Raw genomic sequence first — 16,817 nt, forward strand, 5'->3', positions numbered from 1 at the left:
GAAGGTGGCTACAAATGTGTCGGGCAGCATGGGAGAGACAGCCTTGGCCTATAACACTCCTCTGAAGATATCAATGGGTGCTGCTTCTAAGAGGAAACTAAAGGCTAGCTATTGTTTTTGTCTAGTGAGACTAGTAATCAGCAGTCTGGCTAAGGAGTGACACCTACTGTGGTCGTTCGTAGGGAACAGACAGGGCCCCCTATCATATCAACTGTCAGGGAAGGAAGATACTGAATACATCTGTTAATAGCATATTTAGTATTTTATATGTATTCAAGAAAAATTTACATATTAAATTATATAAATATATTCTTAAATATGTTTATATGTTTTTACCTTTATGTCTTCCTTTATAGAGGTTTCATCATTACTGCTGGGTTCTGTTGCTTGTTTTCCATCAGAATCTTTAATGCCATGCATTAACTGAATGTGTTTCTCCAACATTAGCCTTTTACTGAAAGTCCGATTTGAATCTGGGCAATGTCTACAGTTAAAAAAAGAAAAAAAGTACACAATTGTCACTTTTTTCTTAAAGATCTATCCATAAAGATAATGAAAATATTACCAGCAGGTAGAAAAAAACAAAACAAAAAAACCAAAACAAAATAAGTGATAAGTCAATTTTCCAGTCATTTAAAATTAAGAATTATCACATATTGGAATATAATAAACAACAGGTTTACAACAACTGCTACATGCAAACATATTTTCAGTCTTACTACAATAACTCAATGGTAGCTTCAAAACATAGTCTGCATGTATGTATTTTATACAAAACACTACATGCCTTACCATAAAATATTGAAAACCCTAATGAAAACCTGTAAACACTAACAGTTACTTAAGTTCATGATAAATCAATCAGCATACTCACACAGTTCAGTTTGACGGTTCCTAGAACGTTCTTTCAGAGGAAAAAAGCTGTTTATTTGGAATACAGAGAAAGACATTCCCCTTGTTGTATACTATAATTACCAGCTGTCTGCATTCTGACATAAATGTTAGATAAACAAAACTTTAAGTATCACATGGACAGTAAAAAAATACATTTTGGACACTCCCCTGCAATTTTGCTGCAAAAATCCACTCCACACACAGTCGTGGTTGGAAAAAGTGAATGAATTCTACAATTGATTAACAGATGAACTCTCCTTTAAAAGCAATAAGCTAAACCTAATGCCTCCAGTTGATTCCAAATCAAACTATGATTCGAAGACTTTTTGAACCACTTCTGTTTGCTTAACTGTTAAAATTAGTTTGTATTTAGTGGATGTCTTGTATGAAAGGCTTACTTCAAGCAATGCTCTAATACTTCAACAAGGAAATTCTAAAATGTCTTTGGTCACTAAATTCAAGTTCTTGGTGCAATTATCATACCTGCATGATGCAATACATATATAATATAATAGATTAATGTCCTGATAAAGTTCCACTCTGTGACTGTCAGCAATCCAGGTTCTGAGGCAAAAAAAAAGCCCTGCACCATAATGTTCCTTCTTTCATGCTTCACATACAGGAAGATGATTTGGCGTTGGTATACAGCATAATGCTTTATGTAAATATAACAATGTGTATGTTGACCAAAAAGTTCCACTTCTGCCAAGCAAACTATTAGTAACTACTCATACAAGAATCCAGAAAAAGGAAAAAGGCCTACAACCAGTAAACGTGTAATGGGTGAGTCTATGTATCTCTGCATTAAGCTAGATTTCCACCTTGGGTTTCTTGTTACAACTAACCTGAACCAGCAAGGAAGTACACAACTCCTTCTGGGCTATCATGGGAAAACAGAATTAAAAGATGATGCATACTAAAAAATCGACAGGCGGATCGGTGCGGCATCCGCAGTGATGCGGGCTCTGCATCGGTCTGTCGTGGTGAAAAAGGAGCTGAGCCGTAAGGCAAAGCTCTCAATTTACCAGTCGATCTACCTTCCTACCCTCACCTATGGTCATGAGCTATGGGATTCTCCCGGAAGAGCTGGAAGAAGTGGCCGGGGAGAGGGAAGTCTGGGCCTCTCTGCTTAAGCTGCTGCCCCCGCACCCGACCTTGGATAAGCGGAAGAGAACGGATGGATGGATGGGCATACTAAAAAAAGTACTGGTCCACAAAACTCTACATTATTAACCAGATTGCAGTGATAATTTTTTTTTATGTGTTTTGATTTTCATAGATTTATATATTTATATTAGATATTAGTAAGGTTATATATGCAAACTTTTAAATTAATTTAATTTACACACACACATATATATATACAGTATATATATATATATACAGTATATATATATATATATATATATATATATATTATACACACATACAATACAGGCCAAAAGTTTGGACACACCTCCTCATTTAATGTGTTTTCTTTATTTTCATGACCATTTACATTGGTAGATTCTCACTGAAGGCATCAAAACTATGAATGAACACATGTGGAGTTATGTACTTAACAAAAAAAGGTGAAATAACTGAAAACATGTTTTATATTCTAGTTTCTTCAAAATAGCCACCCTTTGCTCTGAATAAAACCATTTCAGGTGACTACCTGTTGAAGCTCATCGAGAGAATGCCAAGAGTGTGCAAAGCAGTAATCAGAGCAATGAGCTGAAACAGTTCTGGATAAAGGAGTGTCCTTTATTTTGATTTAAACATGTTACAAGAGATGAGGGGTGGTGGCAGCTCCATATGAACATTAATTTGATAATGTAGGTTCAGATAAGACATAAAAATAAAGGAAGAAGTTACATAAAATAACAAAGAAAAGAACTGCAAAATTACTTAACTGTAGGTCCAAGAGTTGTGAATAAAAGTGTCCATGATCATAATTATCTCATGGGTTTACACAAAGAAAGTGTAAAGCTAAAATGTTGAATTCACCTGTGACTACAGGCTGCCTAATTTAAAGAGTGTCTGCCAAATTTCCGCTGAAACCGTTGAAGTACTGCTCCTTCATTAAGGGAAATTGATGAATACACGAAACAATATCAATTAAGTACTTTCAGCCATTTAATTATTTAGCAGAAGTGTATCAAAAGACACTTCTTGTGTGCCTTCACACATATGTCAGTATGCCTATATAATGCCTTATTATGACTGTTCCTTTATCTTTGGCCAAGTTATAAGTTTTCTTCATTTTAGCAATACTGGTATATATTTGTGGGTTTTTGCTGTTATTGTTTGTTATACTTCTTGACCTTCTATAAAAAACCTAAATTTCCCACTTGGGATAAATAAAGCACTACAACCCCAGTCAAAAATTATGGAATCATCACTCCTGGAGGATGCACCATTAGCTATTTTACTTACCAAAAAAAAAAAAAAAAAAGAAATATCTTACTGATGAGGAAAAAATTACAGAATCACCTGGAATCTGCATTTCTAAAACAAATAACCTGCACAAGTCTAAATATGCCAAGCAGTTAAAAGAGATAGGTTGCAGACCATAACGAGCTGTTGCATCTGGCTGATTGACAGGCAACATGGCCCCAACAAGAGAGCTGTCAATTGAAACAATAGAAACGATTATAAAACTCCTTCAAGAAGGTAGTTCAACACCAATAAAGGTAAGCAAATGGAAAAAAAATCAAAAACTGAAATCTCTCATTCATGTAAGTATTCAGACCCTTAATTCAGTACTGTAGAAAAGGGATGCTCTCAACTTTGCCTTGCAGAAAACAAGTTCAGTTTAGGCACTGCAGTGAATTTCAATGAAAATAATAATGCATCTCAAATGTATCTGTTTTAGAAAGAGGTGACATGAAGGCACAGTGGTTAGCACCACTGCAGCATGGATGCATTGTTCCAAGTGAATTACACATGCTTTCATTGCATGAGATATCATCAGGTACTTCAGTTTTCCTCTTATATCCCAAAGATGTGTATATTACTTGGTGATTAAAAAATAGACTTTTTTGAGTGTAATTATGGATATGAACGGGTCCTGAAACTACTTCTGTTACCTGACTTGCAATAGTTTATCCTGGGACAGACTACAGTCCTCCATGCCCAACTTAGATTAAGGGAAAATGTTACATCATTTATGCAAAGATCCATGCATTTATTAGATGCTGTAAGGATCAGCTCTAGCACCCTGGGATCAACTATACATGAAAGAAAAAAGGATAGACTAATGTAAAAATGGCATTTACATTTTGTTACTTTAATTCTGTGTATAGCTTTCAGTGGTTTAATAATTGTGTTAAATGCTTCATTTTATTATACTGATCTGAATGAAACATGCAACACTTGTGGAAAGTAAAGAGCCTTGAAATTGGAAACCTATAATTTAGAATCAGTTAATTTTCTTTCAAAAAGTAGAAAAAAAATAGATTTGTAAAAAAACATTTTTTTTAAATATGTACAGCAGACACAATACAGAGTTAGCCGCTGGCATGTTCAAGGAATGAGAGCATCTAAAGTGCACTTATTCTAGTCTTCATCAGTTTCTAAATAATATTGAAAACAGCAGAGCCACAGATATCTCTATGACATTTCTTTACACTTATTCCTCACAGGCAAGGAAAATTACTGGACTCTGTCTATTTCATATGCACATGGTGTGGTAAGACAAGCCTAAGTCATTGTGTGCAACTTCTCTCTGCTACATTGATATAAAAATATCAAAAATCTAGTAGAAATGACAAGATGGTTTATAATAAATATTGATGTGGCGGCACATTAAACCTGTTCTATAATACCATCAGACACTATTACTAAATAGTGCCTCTAGCAAAACCATGTGCGTACATTTTAATATTTTTAGCTTATTTACAACATATAATCATATATTAAAGTTTGGAAAAATTGTTTGGAAAGAAATGCTACTAAAAAGGTTTAAACTGTATAATGGGTACGTTAATAAAATACTATTGCATCACTTAAAGCAAAGGGCACTCACTATATGTTCTGGAAGTTTATGTCTGAAAACCACTACTATGACCTTAATTTAGTAAGCAGAATTGATATATATTTATTCATATACATGTATGAAAGGTTTAGGTTGATCATTTTTCAGATTATCTGCCAGACCATTTACCTGTTGTTGTTTTTCTAATCTTTGTTCCTGCTTCTTCAGTGTAGCCAAAGAAAACTCTGCTTCATGAAAGGTTCATTTAACTGTCTATCTTGTAAAATTACGGTCTGACCAATTAAGATCATTTGTTCCTCTCTATTCAGTGGTCCTGACTCCTGGGTGTAACCAAAAGAAATTGTTTGTTATGAATGACTGTAGCATTAATGCTCAAGTATCAGACAGCAAATGTTGATTATATGTAACTGAATAATCAGGAAAAGTCAATATACTGTACTCATTACATGAAGGAACAAAGTAAATATAATAAAACAAAAATGTTTTTCTTGGATTTTATAAATAGCTAATTAAAATAAAATGCAATTAAATCAAATAAACATTATGTGTAAAAAAACATATTTGGAGAAATAAATATTAATATACATTGACTCAGACTTGCACAAAATTCATTATCAGTTCAACTCTAATGTATATCTTCTTTTGATTGGGGATGTACTATGATAAAATAGTTCCACTTGGGAACAGTTTATATAATGCAACAATTTTCTCAGAACATCTGCAGGATTAACTAAATAAGGAAAATTTTGCTGGCATCCCTGATAAAAACAGTTAGGACCTAAGAATTGTGAAGCATGACTATGCTGCTCACAATCCTACTTTGTTTTTTCTAAAAAAAAAAACTAATTCATAGTAATGAAATTAGAAAAAATGCTTTATTTACCCTTAAAAGAATGTTTTGTGCTGTAATCATATTATATTTTTAAAAGTTATTTTTGTTTGCATGTTCATCCCTTTAATTAGTCAATGAAAAAATGCTAGAATAAATTAATGAAAGGGTATGTAAAATTTGGATGCAAATTAGAGAAAAATAACTCAATCTAGCTTTCTGTTTGTCTTTTTAAAATATGTATTAACCAAGAAATGGTTCATTCAAGAGTGACATTAAATACATCAATTTTTATACTCTGAGTAGGCAAATTAAAGCTTAAGTATCTCCTGAGTTAGCAATAACTAAACAAGAAAATAACCATAATTGAAATGTCGTTAAACGATTATTTTTAATGCTTTAAAATTATCTAACTTTAAAAAACATAGATCTGTTTAAGTTTACTTGCTTTCACCTTAAAAGTACACAGTAAGGATATTAATAAAAAATTAATACACTACACTTTTTTTTTTAAAATACATTTTAATTTGCAAAAAAACAATTTCTGATAGATGATAAATTAATGTCAACAGAATTTGAATATGTCTAGATTAAAATTTACCTTTCTTTCTGACGCATATAGTCATTTGGATTATATGCATCCATTTTATAAGGTAAATCCAAGGTTATAAATACACCATGCTGGAACTAATGTTTGGAAAAGGGAAAGCGTCTTTTGTCCTGAAGACTAGTGGTGGCCAAAGGTCATAAGAAACTGAGGACAGTGACATCCACTTGTGGGTATTTACCACAGCTATTTGCAGCAGTGATTTACCTTATTTCTTCATGTTGAGTGAGAAGATTGGGTTCACAAGTTCTTTGTCATTTTTTTTGTTTCTGTTAAGTTACACTACTGGGACAGAACACTGAGGAGGTTGGCATTGCAAGTGGTTAACAATATTTCTTTTCACCTCTTCTTATTGGTTCATTGCTTAAAATGTTGGGAGTTCATTCCATGGGAAATGTAAATGTGTAGCCTGTAAACATCAATGCTTCATGTAATTACCACTGAACATCCAAAGAGTGTCTGATTTAAAGAAAACATACTGGAGAGTTGGGTGCAAATGTAGAAAGTAAGTAAGTAAAAGTAAATTGATAGCTCACTATGAAATATTGAAGGCTAAAACAGAATACAACAACATAATCCATCTTGAAAGGCGGTGCTACTTGTCTAAAATTATAAATAATACTGCTGGCAATCCAATAGTTTTTTTCTCTACTATTGATCGTTTGGTAAACCCCGGTCACATAATGGAATGCCTCCAAAAAACTTCCAGTGAAACCTGTGAGGCTTTTGCTTTATTTTGTTAAAACACAAAATTAATTATATTAGAAATAATATAGTACATTCTACCAAAGCTGATCTTATTAAATCCTGGTATTCCATTCTTTCACTAGGATAGATTTACCCGATCTATATAGAATAATTTCTCAACTGAAACGTGTGCTTGACCTAATACCAACAAGCTTTTGCAAAGAAGTATACAATGTGCTAATTGATAGTGTGTTTGATATAGTAAATTCACCATTAGATTATCATCATTAGTCTTCCCAGACTATCTTAAGACAGCTATTTTTAACCCCTATTCAAGAAAAATAATCTTGACTCTTCTGTTTTTGACAATTTTAGACCAATTTCTAGCCTGCCTTCCTTAAGTAAACTTCTAGAAAAGGCACTCATTACACAGCTAAATGATCACTTAAATAAATTTGCTGTTCTTGACAAGTTACAGCCAGGTTTTAGAACAAATGACAGTACAGAAACTGCACTGGTTAAAGTTGAAAATGACTTGCGGGTTAATGTGGACAGAGGCCATTTATCTGTTCTCATCCTCCTAGATCTGAGTGCATCATATGATACCTTCAATCACAATATTCATATAAATTGCCTTATTTAGTGGGTGGGCTTCTCTGGCAATGCCTTAAATTGGTTTGAATTTTACTTAACAGGTTGAAAATTCTTTGTTTGTTATGGTAATTATACTTTGGAGACACATGATATTCTATATTGTGTTCCACAGTCTATCCTGGGTCCACTGCTCTTTTTTGATCTTCATGTTTCCTTTAGGTCAGTTTATCTCAAGGCATAACATGAGCTACAACATCTATGCTAATAACACACAACTGTATTGATCAATAGCACCAGATGACCTTGACTCCCTTGGTTCACTGATCAAATGTCTTATTTGTGTTTCTAAATGGATAAGTAGTAATTTTCTCAAACTAATGGCATACATAGACATAGTGAGGGTATTAAAAATAAACTTAATCCATTAGGCTTAAAAGTAAAGACAGAGGTAAAGAATTTAGGGGTAATTATAGACTGTGACCTAAATTTTAAATCACATATTAATCAGATTACCAGAACAGCATTTTTTCACTTAAGGAATATAGCAAAAGTTAGATCCCTTATAACTTTGAAAGATGCTGAAAAATTAGTTCAAACTTTTTGAACTAAATTAAAAAAGTTAATTAAAAAAGTTGACTAAATAAATGTATCGCACTCCTTTCAGGACTACTGAAGACACACATCAATTGGTTGCAACTAGTGCAGAATGCAACTGCCAGAATGTTAACAAGGAAAAGAAAATCCAAGCCCATCTCTCCAGTTTTGATGTTGTTACATTGGTTATTTGTGCCATTCAGAATTGACTTTAAAATACTGCTTACAGTTTACAAAGCCTTAAATAATATTTCTCCATCCTATATTTTGGACTACCTGTCACCTTATACTCCAAATGGAAACCTTAGATCTTCAAATGAGGGTCTGCTTATAATTCCAAGAGCTAAACTTAAAAGAAGTGGTGAGGCAGCCTTTGAAAGAATGCCCAGTGGGAGCTGGGCTGTCTTGTGGCCTAGGAACCCCTGCAGATTTTGTTTTTTTCTCCAGTCAATTTAGAGTTTTGTTTGTTTTTTTCTGTCCTCCTGGCCATCGGACCTTACTTTATTCTTTTGTTATTTATTGCTGCCTAACCTTATATTTGTTTTTCAGAAACTTTTCTTTGTTCATCTTGTAAATCACGTTGAGCTACACAATTTATATGAACATGTGCTATAAAAATAAATGTTGTTGTTGTTGTAATAAGTTAAAGGATACCACGATTCAACTGCTTTTGATCTAAACACTTTAAAACTTTGTAATGTTACAAGTTTACAGATCAACATGTTTAACATTCAAAGCTGACTGAAGCTACCACTTTTACAGCATCTGCTACAGGGTGAAATTATATTCATATACAAAATTCCCATTATTCCTACTAAGTGCTTGTTTGAATAAAAAGACTACGGTTTACTCTAAAATTTTGTTTTGCAATGACCATCAACAAAAGCAAAGTCAGTGGGAAAAACAAGTATTGATCTATGGCAAGAATGTTTTAATTGTACGCAACTACATGTTAATATTTGCCCCTTGAGGGAAAATTAATATATAATCAAAAATACTGTATATATATTGCATACAGTAAAGTGCTCAGTTACTTACATAGTGTTTATGTTATATCCAGTCAACCCTTAGCACTATAACCAAGGTCCACAGTCTTATGAAATTTCCCAGCTTAAGTGGGGTTATACAGCAGGAACACTTATAAAATGTATTTATATTTAAGTGCTTCTCTACATATGAAACCCCCTATTACTTATTCTATAACCTTAATCTAAAATTTAGATTATAATTTACAAGATTACCCCCTTTCAGTGTTCTAATTTGTTGTCTTCTAGTAAGGAACATGTCTATTCTGCCCTTTTACAAGGTCAGGCCAGTATCTTCAAAATGAAGAATTTATATGATGAAAATGAAGCCATGCTCATTGCATAAAATCCGTAGGACAAACTGGCATTACTTATTTTGCTATGGTTTGACATCCAAGACTTTTGCTTAAAAACAAACTGCAGATGCTCTTAATTCGAAAAAAAATGTCAGTTTTCTCTCTGCAGGGTCTGTTTGGAATGCAGCCTCTGGGTTTTATCTGATAAAATTATCAATCAGAGACCAAGCAATAGCTCAGAGATGTCTCTGTGATGCACCATATATAACTTGCTCAGTGAACAAAGGACCCTAACTCAACAAATGGCAACCTTGATGGACAAAACATTGCTTCAAGCTTAAGGTCTACCCAAAAGACCAATGGAAAAACATCTACTTCAATTAAAAGCTATTGCCAGTCCCAGATCTAAGCTCTCTTTTTTGTCAGCCTGGCTATAACTTCTGCTCTCTACAGCAGGAAACCCATTGCCTATAGAGTGTGATCATAACAAAGGCTGGAGCAATCTCTTTTACTCTAAAAGGCAAGATCATTCTAGACTGGAAGGGTGGAAAACTTGTCGGGGCTGGAGCTGGACGAGGGGGGCACAAGTCCAAACCTTGCTAAGAAACAGGAAGTGCATGAGCAAAAGAAAGACCATAAGTAAAAGACTAGTGACCAACTGCCCAGCACACATTACTTTTACACCAGCCAAAAGAGGTCACCTTGAAGAGAAAACAGCAGTACTACACACAACCTAAAGGTGTGACCAAGACAAAGAAAGAGGGCAACTCCTGAATAAAGCAAGAAAAGCGTGCAGAAGATCTTTCCACGTGTGCTGTATGAGGTTGGTGAGGAAAGGTATAAAGTATCACCTACACCAAACAATAAGGTCACAGAAGCTGTGTATGTGTGTGGTGAAGTAACCTTAGTATAAACTAGCTGTGAGAAAATGACTACCATGCAATTGATGCTAGAAACTTAATAAGTAGCTAAAAAACTTATCCATCCTGACTACATGAAAAACAAGATCAGAATTCATAAGCCATATGCGTTTTTTATGAGATAAAAAATTCAACTAAAATATTATAATTGTATGTTTTGGATTGATTGTTATTGTCCTTTGTCAATCTATCTACTATTTACAGTGCATCCGGAAAGTATTCACAGCGCATCACTTTTTCCACATTTTGTTAAGTTACAGCCTTATTCAAAAATGGATTAAATTCATTTTTTTCCTCAGAATTCTCCACACAACAAACACCCCATAATGACAACATGAAAAAGCTTACTTGAGGTTTTTGCAAATTTATTAAAAATAAAAAAAACTGAGAACACACATGTACATAAGTATTCACAGCCTTTGCTCAATACTTTGCCGATGCACCTTTGGCAGCAATTACAACCTCAAGTCTTTTTGAATATGATGCCACAAGCTTGGCACACCTATCCTTGGCCAGTTTCGCCCATTCCTCTTTGCAGCACCTCTCAAGCTCCATTAGGTTGAATGGGAAACGTCGGTGCACAGCCATTTTAAGATTTCTCCAGAGATGTTCAATCAGATTCAAGTTTGGGCTCTGGCTGGGCCGCTCAAGGACATTCACAGAGTTGTCCTGAAGCCACTCCTTTGATATCTTGGCTGTGTGCTTAGGGTCGTTGACCTGCTGAAAGATGAACCATCACCCCATTCTGAGGTCAAAAGGAATATCCCCACAGCATGATGCTGCCACCACCATGCTTCACTGTAGGGATGGTATTGGCCTGGTGATGAGTGGTGCCTGGTTTCCTCCAGACGGGACGCCTGGCATTCACACCAAAGAGTTCAATCTTTGTCTCATCAGACCAGAGAATTGTTTTTCTCATGGTCTGAGAGTCCTTCAGATGCCTTTTGGCAAACTCCAGGCGGGCTGCCATGTGCCTTTTACTAAGGAGTGGCTTCCGTCTGGCCACTCTACCATACAGGCCTGATTGGTGGATTGCTGCAGAGATGGTTGTCCTTCTGGAAGGTTCTCCTCTCTCCACGGAGTACCTCTGGAGCTCTGACAAGAGTGACCATCGGGTTCTTGGTCACCTCCCTGACTAAGGCCCTTCTCCCCTGATTGCTTAGTTTAGATGGCCGGCCAGCTCTAGGAAGAGTCCTGGTGGTTTCGAACTTCTTCCACTTATGGATGATGGAGGCCACTGTGCTCATTGGGACCTTCAAAGCAGCAGAAATTTTTCTGTAACCTTCCCCAGATTTGTGCTTTAAGACAATCCTGTCTCGGAGGTCTACAGACAATTCCTTTGACTTCGTGCTTGGTTCGTGCTCTGTCATGAACTGTCAACTGTGGGACCTTATATAGACAGGTGTGTGCTTTTCCAAATCATGTCCAATCAACTGAATTTACCACAGGTGGACTCCAATTAAGCTGCAGAAACAGCTCAAGGATGATCAGGGGAAACTGGATGCACCTGAGCATAATTTTGAGCTTCATGGCAAAGGCTGTGAATACTTATGTACATGTGCTTTCTCAGTTTTTTTATTTTTAATAAATTTGCAAAAATCTCAGGTAAACTTTTTTCACATTGTCAATATCAGAGTCAGAGTCTTATTTTCTACAATTGATCGTCTGTTAAACCCAGGTAACTCAAAGGAATGCCCCCAGAATACTTCCAGTGAAACCTGTGAGAACATTGCTGTATTTTTCAATCAAAAAATTAATGATATTAGAAATAACATAGTATATCTCCACAACACTGCAGAACCTCCAAAGCCCCGGTACTCCATTATAAACAAATTAAATGCTTTTACCAGGATAGATTTACCTGAATTACATAGTATAATCTCTCAACTGAAGTGCTCCACCTGCGTCCTTGACCCAATACCAACCAGGTTTTTCAAAGAAGTATCAGACGTGCTAATTGACAATATTCTGGACATAGTTAATTCGTCATTAGATACGGGGGTCTTTCCAGACTGTCTTAAGACTGCTGTAGTTAAACCCCTGCTCAAGAAAAATAATCTTGACCCCTCTGCCTTTGAAAATTTTAGACCCATCTCCAACCTGCCCTTCTTAAGTAAAATTCTAGAGAAGGCAGTCATTTTGCAATTAAATGACCACCTCAATAAACATGCTATTCTTGATAAATTTCAGTCAGGTTTCAGAACAAATCACAGCACAGAAACTGCACTCGTTAAAGTAGTAAATGACTTGCGGGTAAATGCAGACAGAGGCCATTTATCTGTTCTCATCCTCTTAGATCTGAGTGCTGCATTTGACACCATTGATCACAATATTCTTAGAAATCGCCTTAGTCAATGGGTGGGCCTCTCTGGCAGTGTCTTAAATTGGTTTGAATCCTACCTGGCAGGAGAAAATTCTTTGTGAGTTGTGGTAATCACATCTCAAAGACACATGATATCCGATATGGTGTTCCACAAGGCTCTATCCTGGGTCTGCTGCTTTTCTCAATCTACATGCTTCCGTTAGGTCAGATTATCTCAGCTTACAACGTGAGTTACCACAGCTATGCTGATGACACACAGCTGTACTTATCTATAGCACCTGATGACTCCGACTCTTTCGATACACTAACACAATGTCTTACTGGTATTTCTGAATGGATGAATAGTAATTTTCTCAAACTAAATAAAGAGAAAACTGAAATTTAGTAATTGGCAATAATGGATTCAATGAGGTTATCAGAAATAAACTTGATGCACTAGGATTAAAAGTTAAGACGGAAGTAAAAACTTAGGGGTAACGTTGACTGTAATCTGAATTTTAAATCGCATATTCATCAGACCACTAGGACAGCATTTTTTCACTTAAGAAACATAGCAAAAGTTAGACCTCTTATATCATTGAAAGATGCTGAGAAATTAATTCACGCTTTTGTTTTCAGTAGACTAGATTACTGTAACGCACTCCTCTCAGGACTACCCAAAAAAGACATAAATCACTTGCAACGAGTGCAGAATGCAGCTGCTAGAATCCTAACTGGGAAAAGAAAATCCGAACACATTTCTCCAGTTTTGATGTCACTACACTGGTTACCTGTGTCATTCAGGATTGACTTTAAAATACTGCTTATGGTTTATAAAGCCTTAAATAATCACGCTCCATCTTATATATCGGAATGCCTGACACGTTATATTCCAAATCGTAACCTTAGATCCTCAAATGAGTGTCTCCTTATAATTCCAAAAGCTAAACTTAAAAGAAGTGGTGAGGCGGCCTTCTGCTGTTATGCACCTAAAATCTGGAATAGCCTGCCAATAGGAATTTGCCAGGCAAATACAGTAGAGCACTTTAAAACACTGCTGAAAACACATTACTTTAACATGGCCTTTCTCATAACTTCACTTTAACTTAATACTGATACTCTGTATGTTCAATTCATCATAATAACTATTCATAGTGGCTCTAAAATCCATACTGACCCCAACTCTCTCTTCTGTTTCTTTTCCGGTTTTTGTGGTGGCGGCCTGCGCCACCACCACCTACTCAAAGCATCATGATGCACCAACATTGATGGACTGAAAGCCAGAAGTCTACGTGACCATCATCATCAGGTCCTTCCATGAAAACCCTAAATACAAAGAGGACTGTTTGACTTATGTTAGGTAGATTGCCCAGAGGGACTGGGCGGTCTCTGGTCTGGAACCCCTACAGATTTTATTTTTTTTCTCCAGCTCTTGGAGTTTTTTTTTTTTCTGTCCACCCTGGCCATCGGACCTTACTTATTCTATGTTAATTAATGTTGACTTATGTTTATTTTTTATTGTGTCTTCTATTTTTCTATTCATTTTGTAAAGCACTTTGAGCTACATTTTTTGTATGAATATGTGCTATATAAATAAATGTTGATTGATTGATTGATTGAATATGGGGTATTGTGTGTAGAATTCTGAGGGAAAAAATGAATTTAATCCATTTTGGAATATGGCTGTAACATAACAAAATGTGGAAAAAGTAATGCGCTGTGAATATATATATATATATATATATATATTATATATATATATATATACACACACACACACACACACACACACACACACACACACATACACAGACACACATTTGCATATCATCTTCTTATATCCTTCTGTTATAAAAAAAATGTGCTATTTGGTTTATTGCAACAAGCGTTTTGTTATTTGTTGAAAACAGTCTATCACAGTGTCTGAACTACATTGGAGAAAGTGAAAGTTATAATGAAGATGAGACCGGAGATCACTGGATCTCTTTATATTTCTTGTGTTGCAACTGGAGGTGAAAGACATCCTTTGCGGTGAGTGTGATATACACATATATACTATTTCACTTCATTTTCTTTACTGATTATACACATTTCACTTGAAAAATGATCTGGTTAGAAAAGGCCCAGTATTACAAAAAGTTTCTTATTATTACATAAGCAGTACCTATGAATAAAGCTATATTCTTAATAAAAACAATGTCAAATACATTAAGAAATCATAGTTCACCAAAGAGCTGAAAGGCCTGCATAGAGCCAAAGAGGAGGCTGCAGGAGTGAGGAACTCTGTGAGCTAGAAGAGGGAAAAATCAAAACTTAAGAAGGCTATGGGTTCTGCAAAAGCACAATACATAAACAAACTGAAAGAGCAGTTTGCCAGCAATGAATCGCCTGTTGTGTGGAAGAGCTTGCAAAAAAATTACAATGTACAAAATGCAAAGGCAATTGCCGATCTATCAGTTCTTAATGTGCCAAGTGAGTTTTGGTACACATATTAAGATAATCATTCAATTAAGTGCTACAAGCTACAGTAGTAGGAAATGATTTATATACAATGTATTTAAGTTAGAATACTTATTGTACCTTCATTGATTAAAGTAATACAAATATACTGCTTATACAACAATACCTTAACAAACACATACATGTTCTTAAAAACTGAAAGCACTATAACAGACATATATACCTCAGACAATAGATAGAAAAAAAGAGCAGTGAGATATACGTGGAGAAAGTATGGGAGCAACATCGCACAAATCTACTGAGATCAAATGGTGTCATTTTCTCAAATACAACTGAAATGAAAGGAGAACATGCCAAAATGGCTGCATATCACTAGTGAGAATATTTCCAATTACTTCTCACCCTTAGAACTGGTCTGAAAAACAATGAGCAGAATGCAAGAACAAATTCAAATTCAGTCATCATGTGTATAGTGAAGCATTCCAGTATCTTCTTAACACTAGAATTACCAGAGCCTACGAAAAAACTGTAGATCCGGCCCACCTTAAATCCGTTCGCACCTCTCCGTCAGCGTCTTTTGTGCTGTTAATGTGCTGATAAAGATGAGCAGCAAGCAGCCTGGTATCCCATGCCCCCACCGCCGTAGAATGTGCACAATATTCTCCCAGCTCATGCCTTGATTGATTATCTGGGAGTGAAGTGCTGGAGTTTTAGAGTGGAAATAATAGATCGTTATTTGGAACACATGCATTTCATGTGTGTTCCGTTTCTACAATATTCTGTGGAAACACATTGTTAAAACAGAAACGTTTTTCATATTTTAGTAGTAAATGACAAAATGTTGGCATAAACTGTATAATGTGTGAAGCCTGAAGTCCAAAGATCAAATAAATACTTTCACAAAAGGTTCAAGTACGATACAACAATTTCCGTGGCGTAGCCGTAAGATTTGCTGACTTGTAATTAACAGTCCCCGGTTCGTTCCCGAATGCCTCCTATATTTGCCCTAGTATTGTTAATACTATAAGTATACAGATACATTTGGTTTGTGTCTATAATAGATGGTGTACATTTATAGGACTTGTAAAAGTTACCTTTTTTTTTTTCCACTTTTATGCTCTCAGTCACAATCACGATACATACTACCGCCCTGGGGATCTGATGCTGTTAGTTTTTATTTGAAACTGGGAGTAACTGTAGATGTGAGTGGTATTTTGAGGCAATGGAACTGGACATTCTCTGATCTGGAGGGGTGAAAGCTGACACAAAACGCTGGTGAATCTGCCTTCTTCGTATCTCACCGTCACTTGAATTTTTTTTTAATTCAGTTTTATTGAGTGTTCCTGCTGAAGCTGAATTAGTATGCACCTTATGGTCTATGATGTCAACAAAAAAAACCCAAAAAAAAACCAGAGACATAGGTATATATGATATTTGGAATTATTCATTTCATGACCTGTATAGTACATTTTGGAAAACATTATGGCACGAATGCAACATTATTCATATTATTCATATTCATTCGCATAATATCATGCGGTTGTAATCAGTGACTGCGTGTTTTGTTTTTTTTTCCCCCCGATCTTGCCAGTCTCCATTTTGCTGTATGGGGCTGTTTCTTTTGTACCTC

General features: G+C 35.4%; 1 protein-coding gene across 8 annotated transcripts in view; it reads right to left on the reverse strand.

Annotated features, from left to right (window-relative positions):
* Positions 1–16,817, reverse strand: part of znf532 (zinc finger protein 532) — a 141,411-nt gene that overhangs the window by 10,956 nt on the left and 113,638 nt on the right. For 7 of the 8 annotated variants that reach the window (XM_039750491.1, XM_039750487.1, XM_039750488.1 and 4 more), the window contains one exon: positions 337–484. In XM_039750491.1, coding sequence (XP_039606425.1) covers positions 337–484 — 148 coding nt within the window. Of the gene's footprint in view, positions 1–336; positions 485–5,041; positions 5,194–16,817 lie in introns of those variants that run through there. The other variant, XR_005633304.1, reaches the window with a different exon arrangement.

This window comes from Polypterus senegalus, chromosome 4, assembly GCF_016835505.1.
Source record: "Polypterus senegalus isolate Bchr_013 chromosome 4, ASM1683550v1, whole genome shotgun sequence".
Classification (NCBI taxonomy): domain Eukaryota; kingdom Metazoa; phylum Chordata; class Cladistia; order Polypteriformes; family Polypteridae; genus Polypterus; species Polypterus senegalus.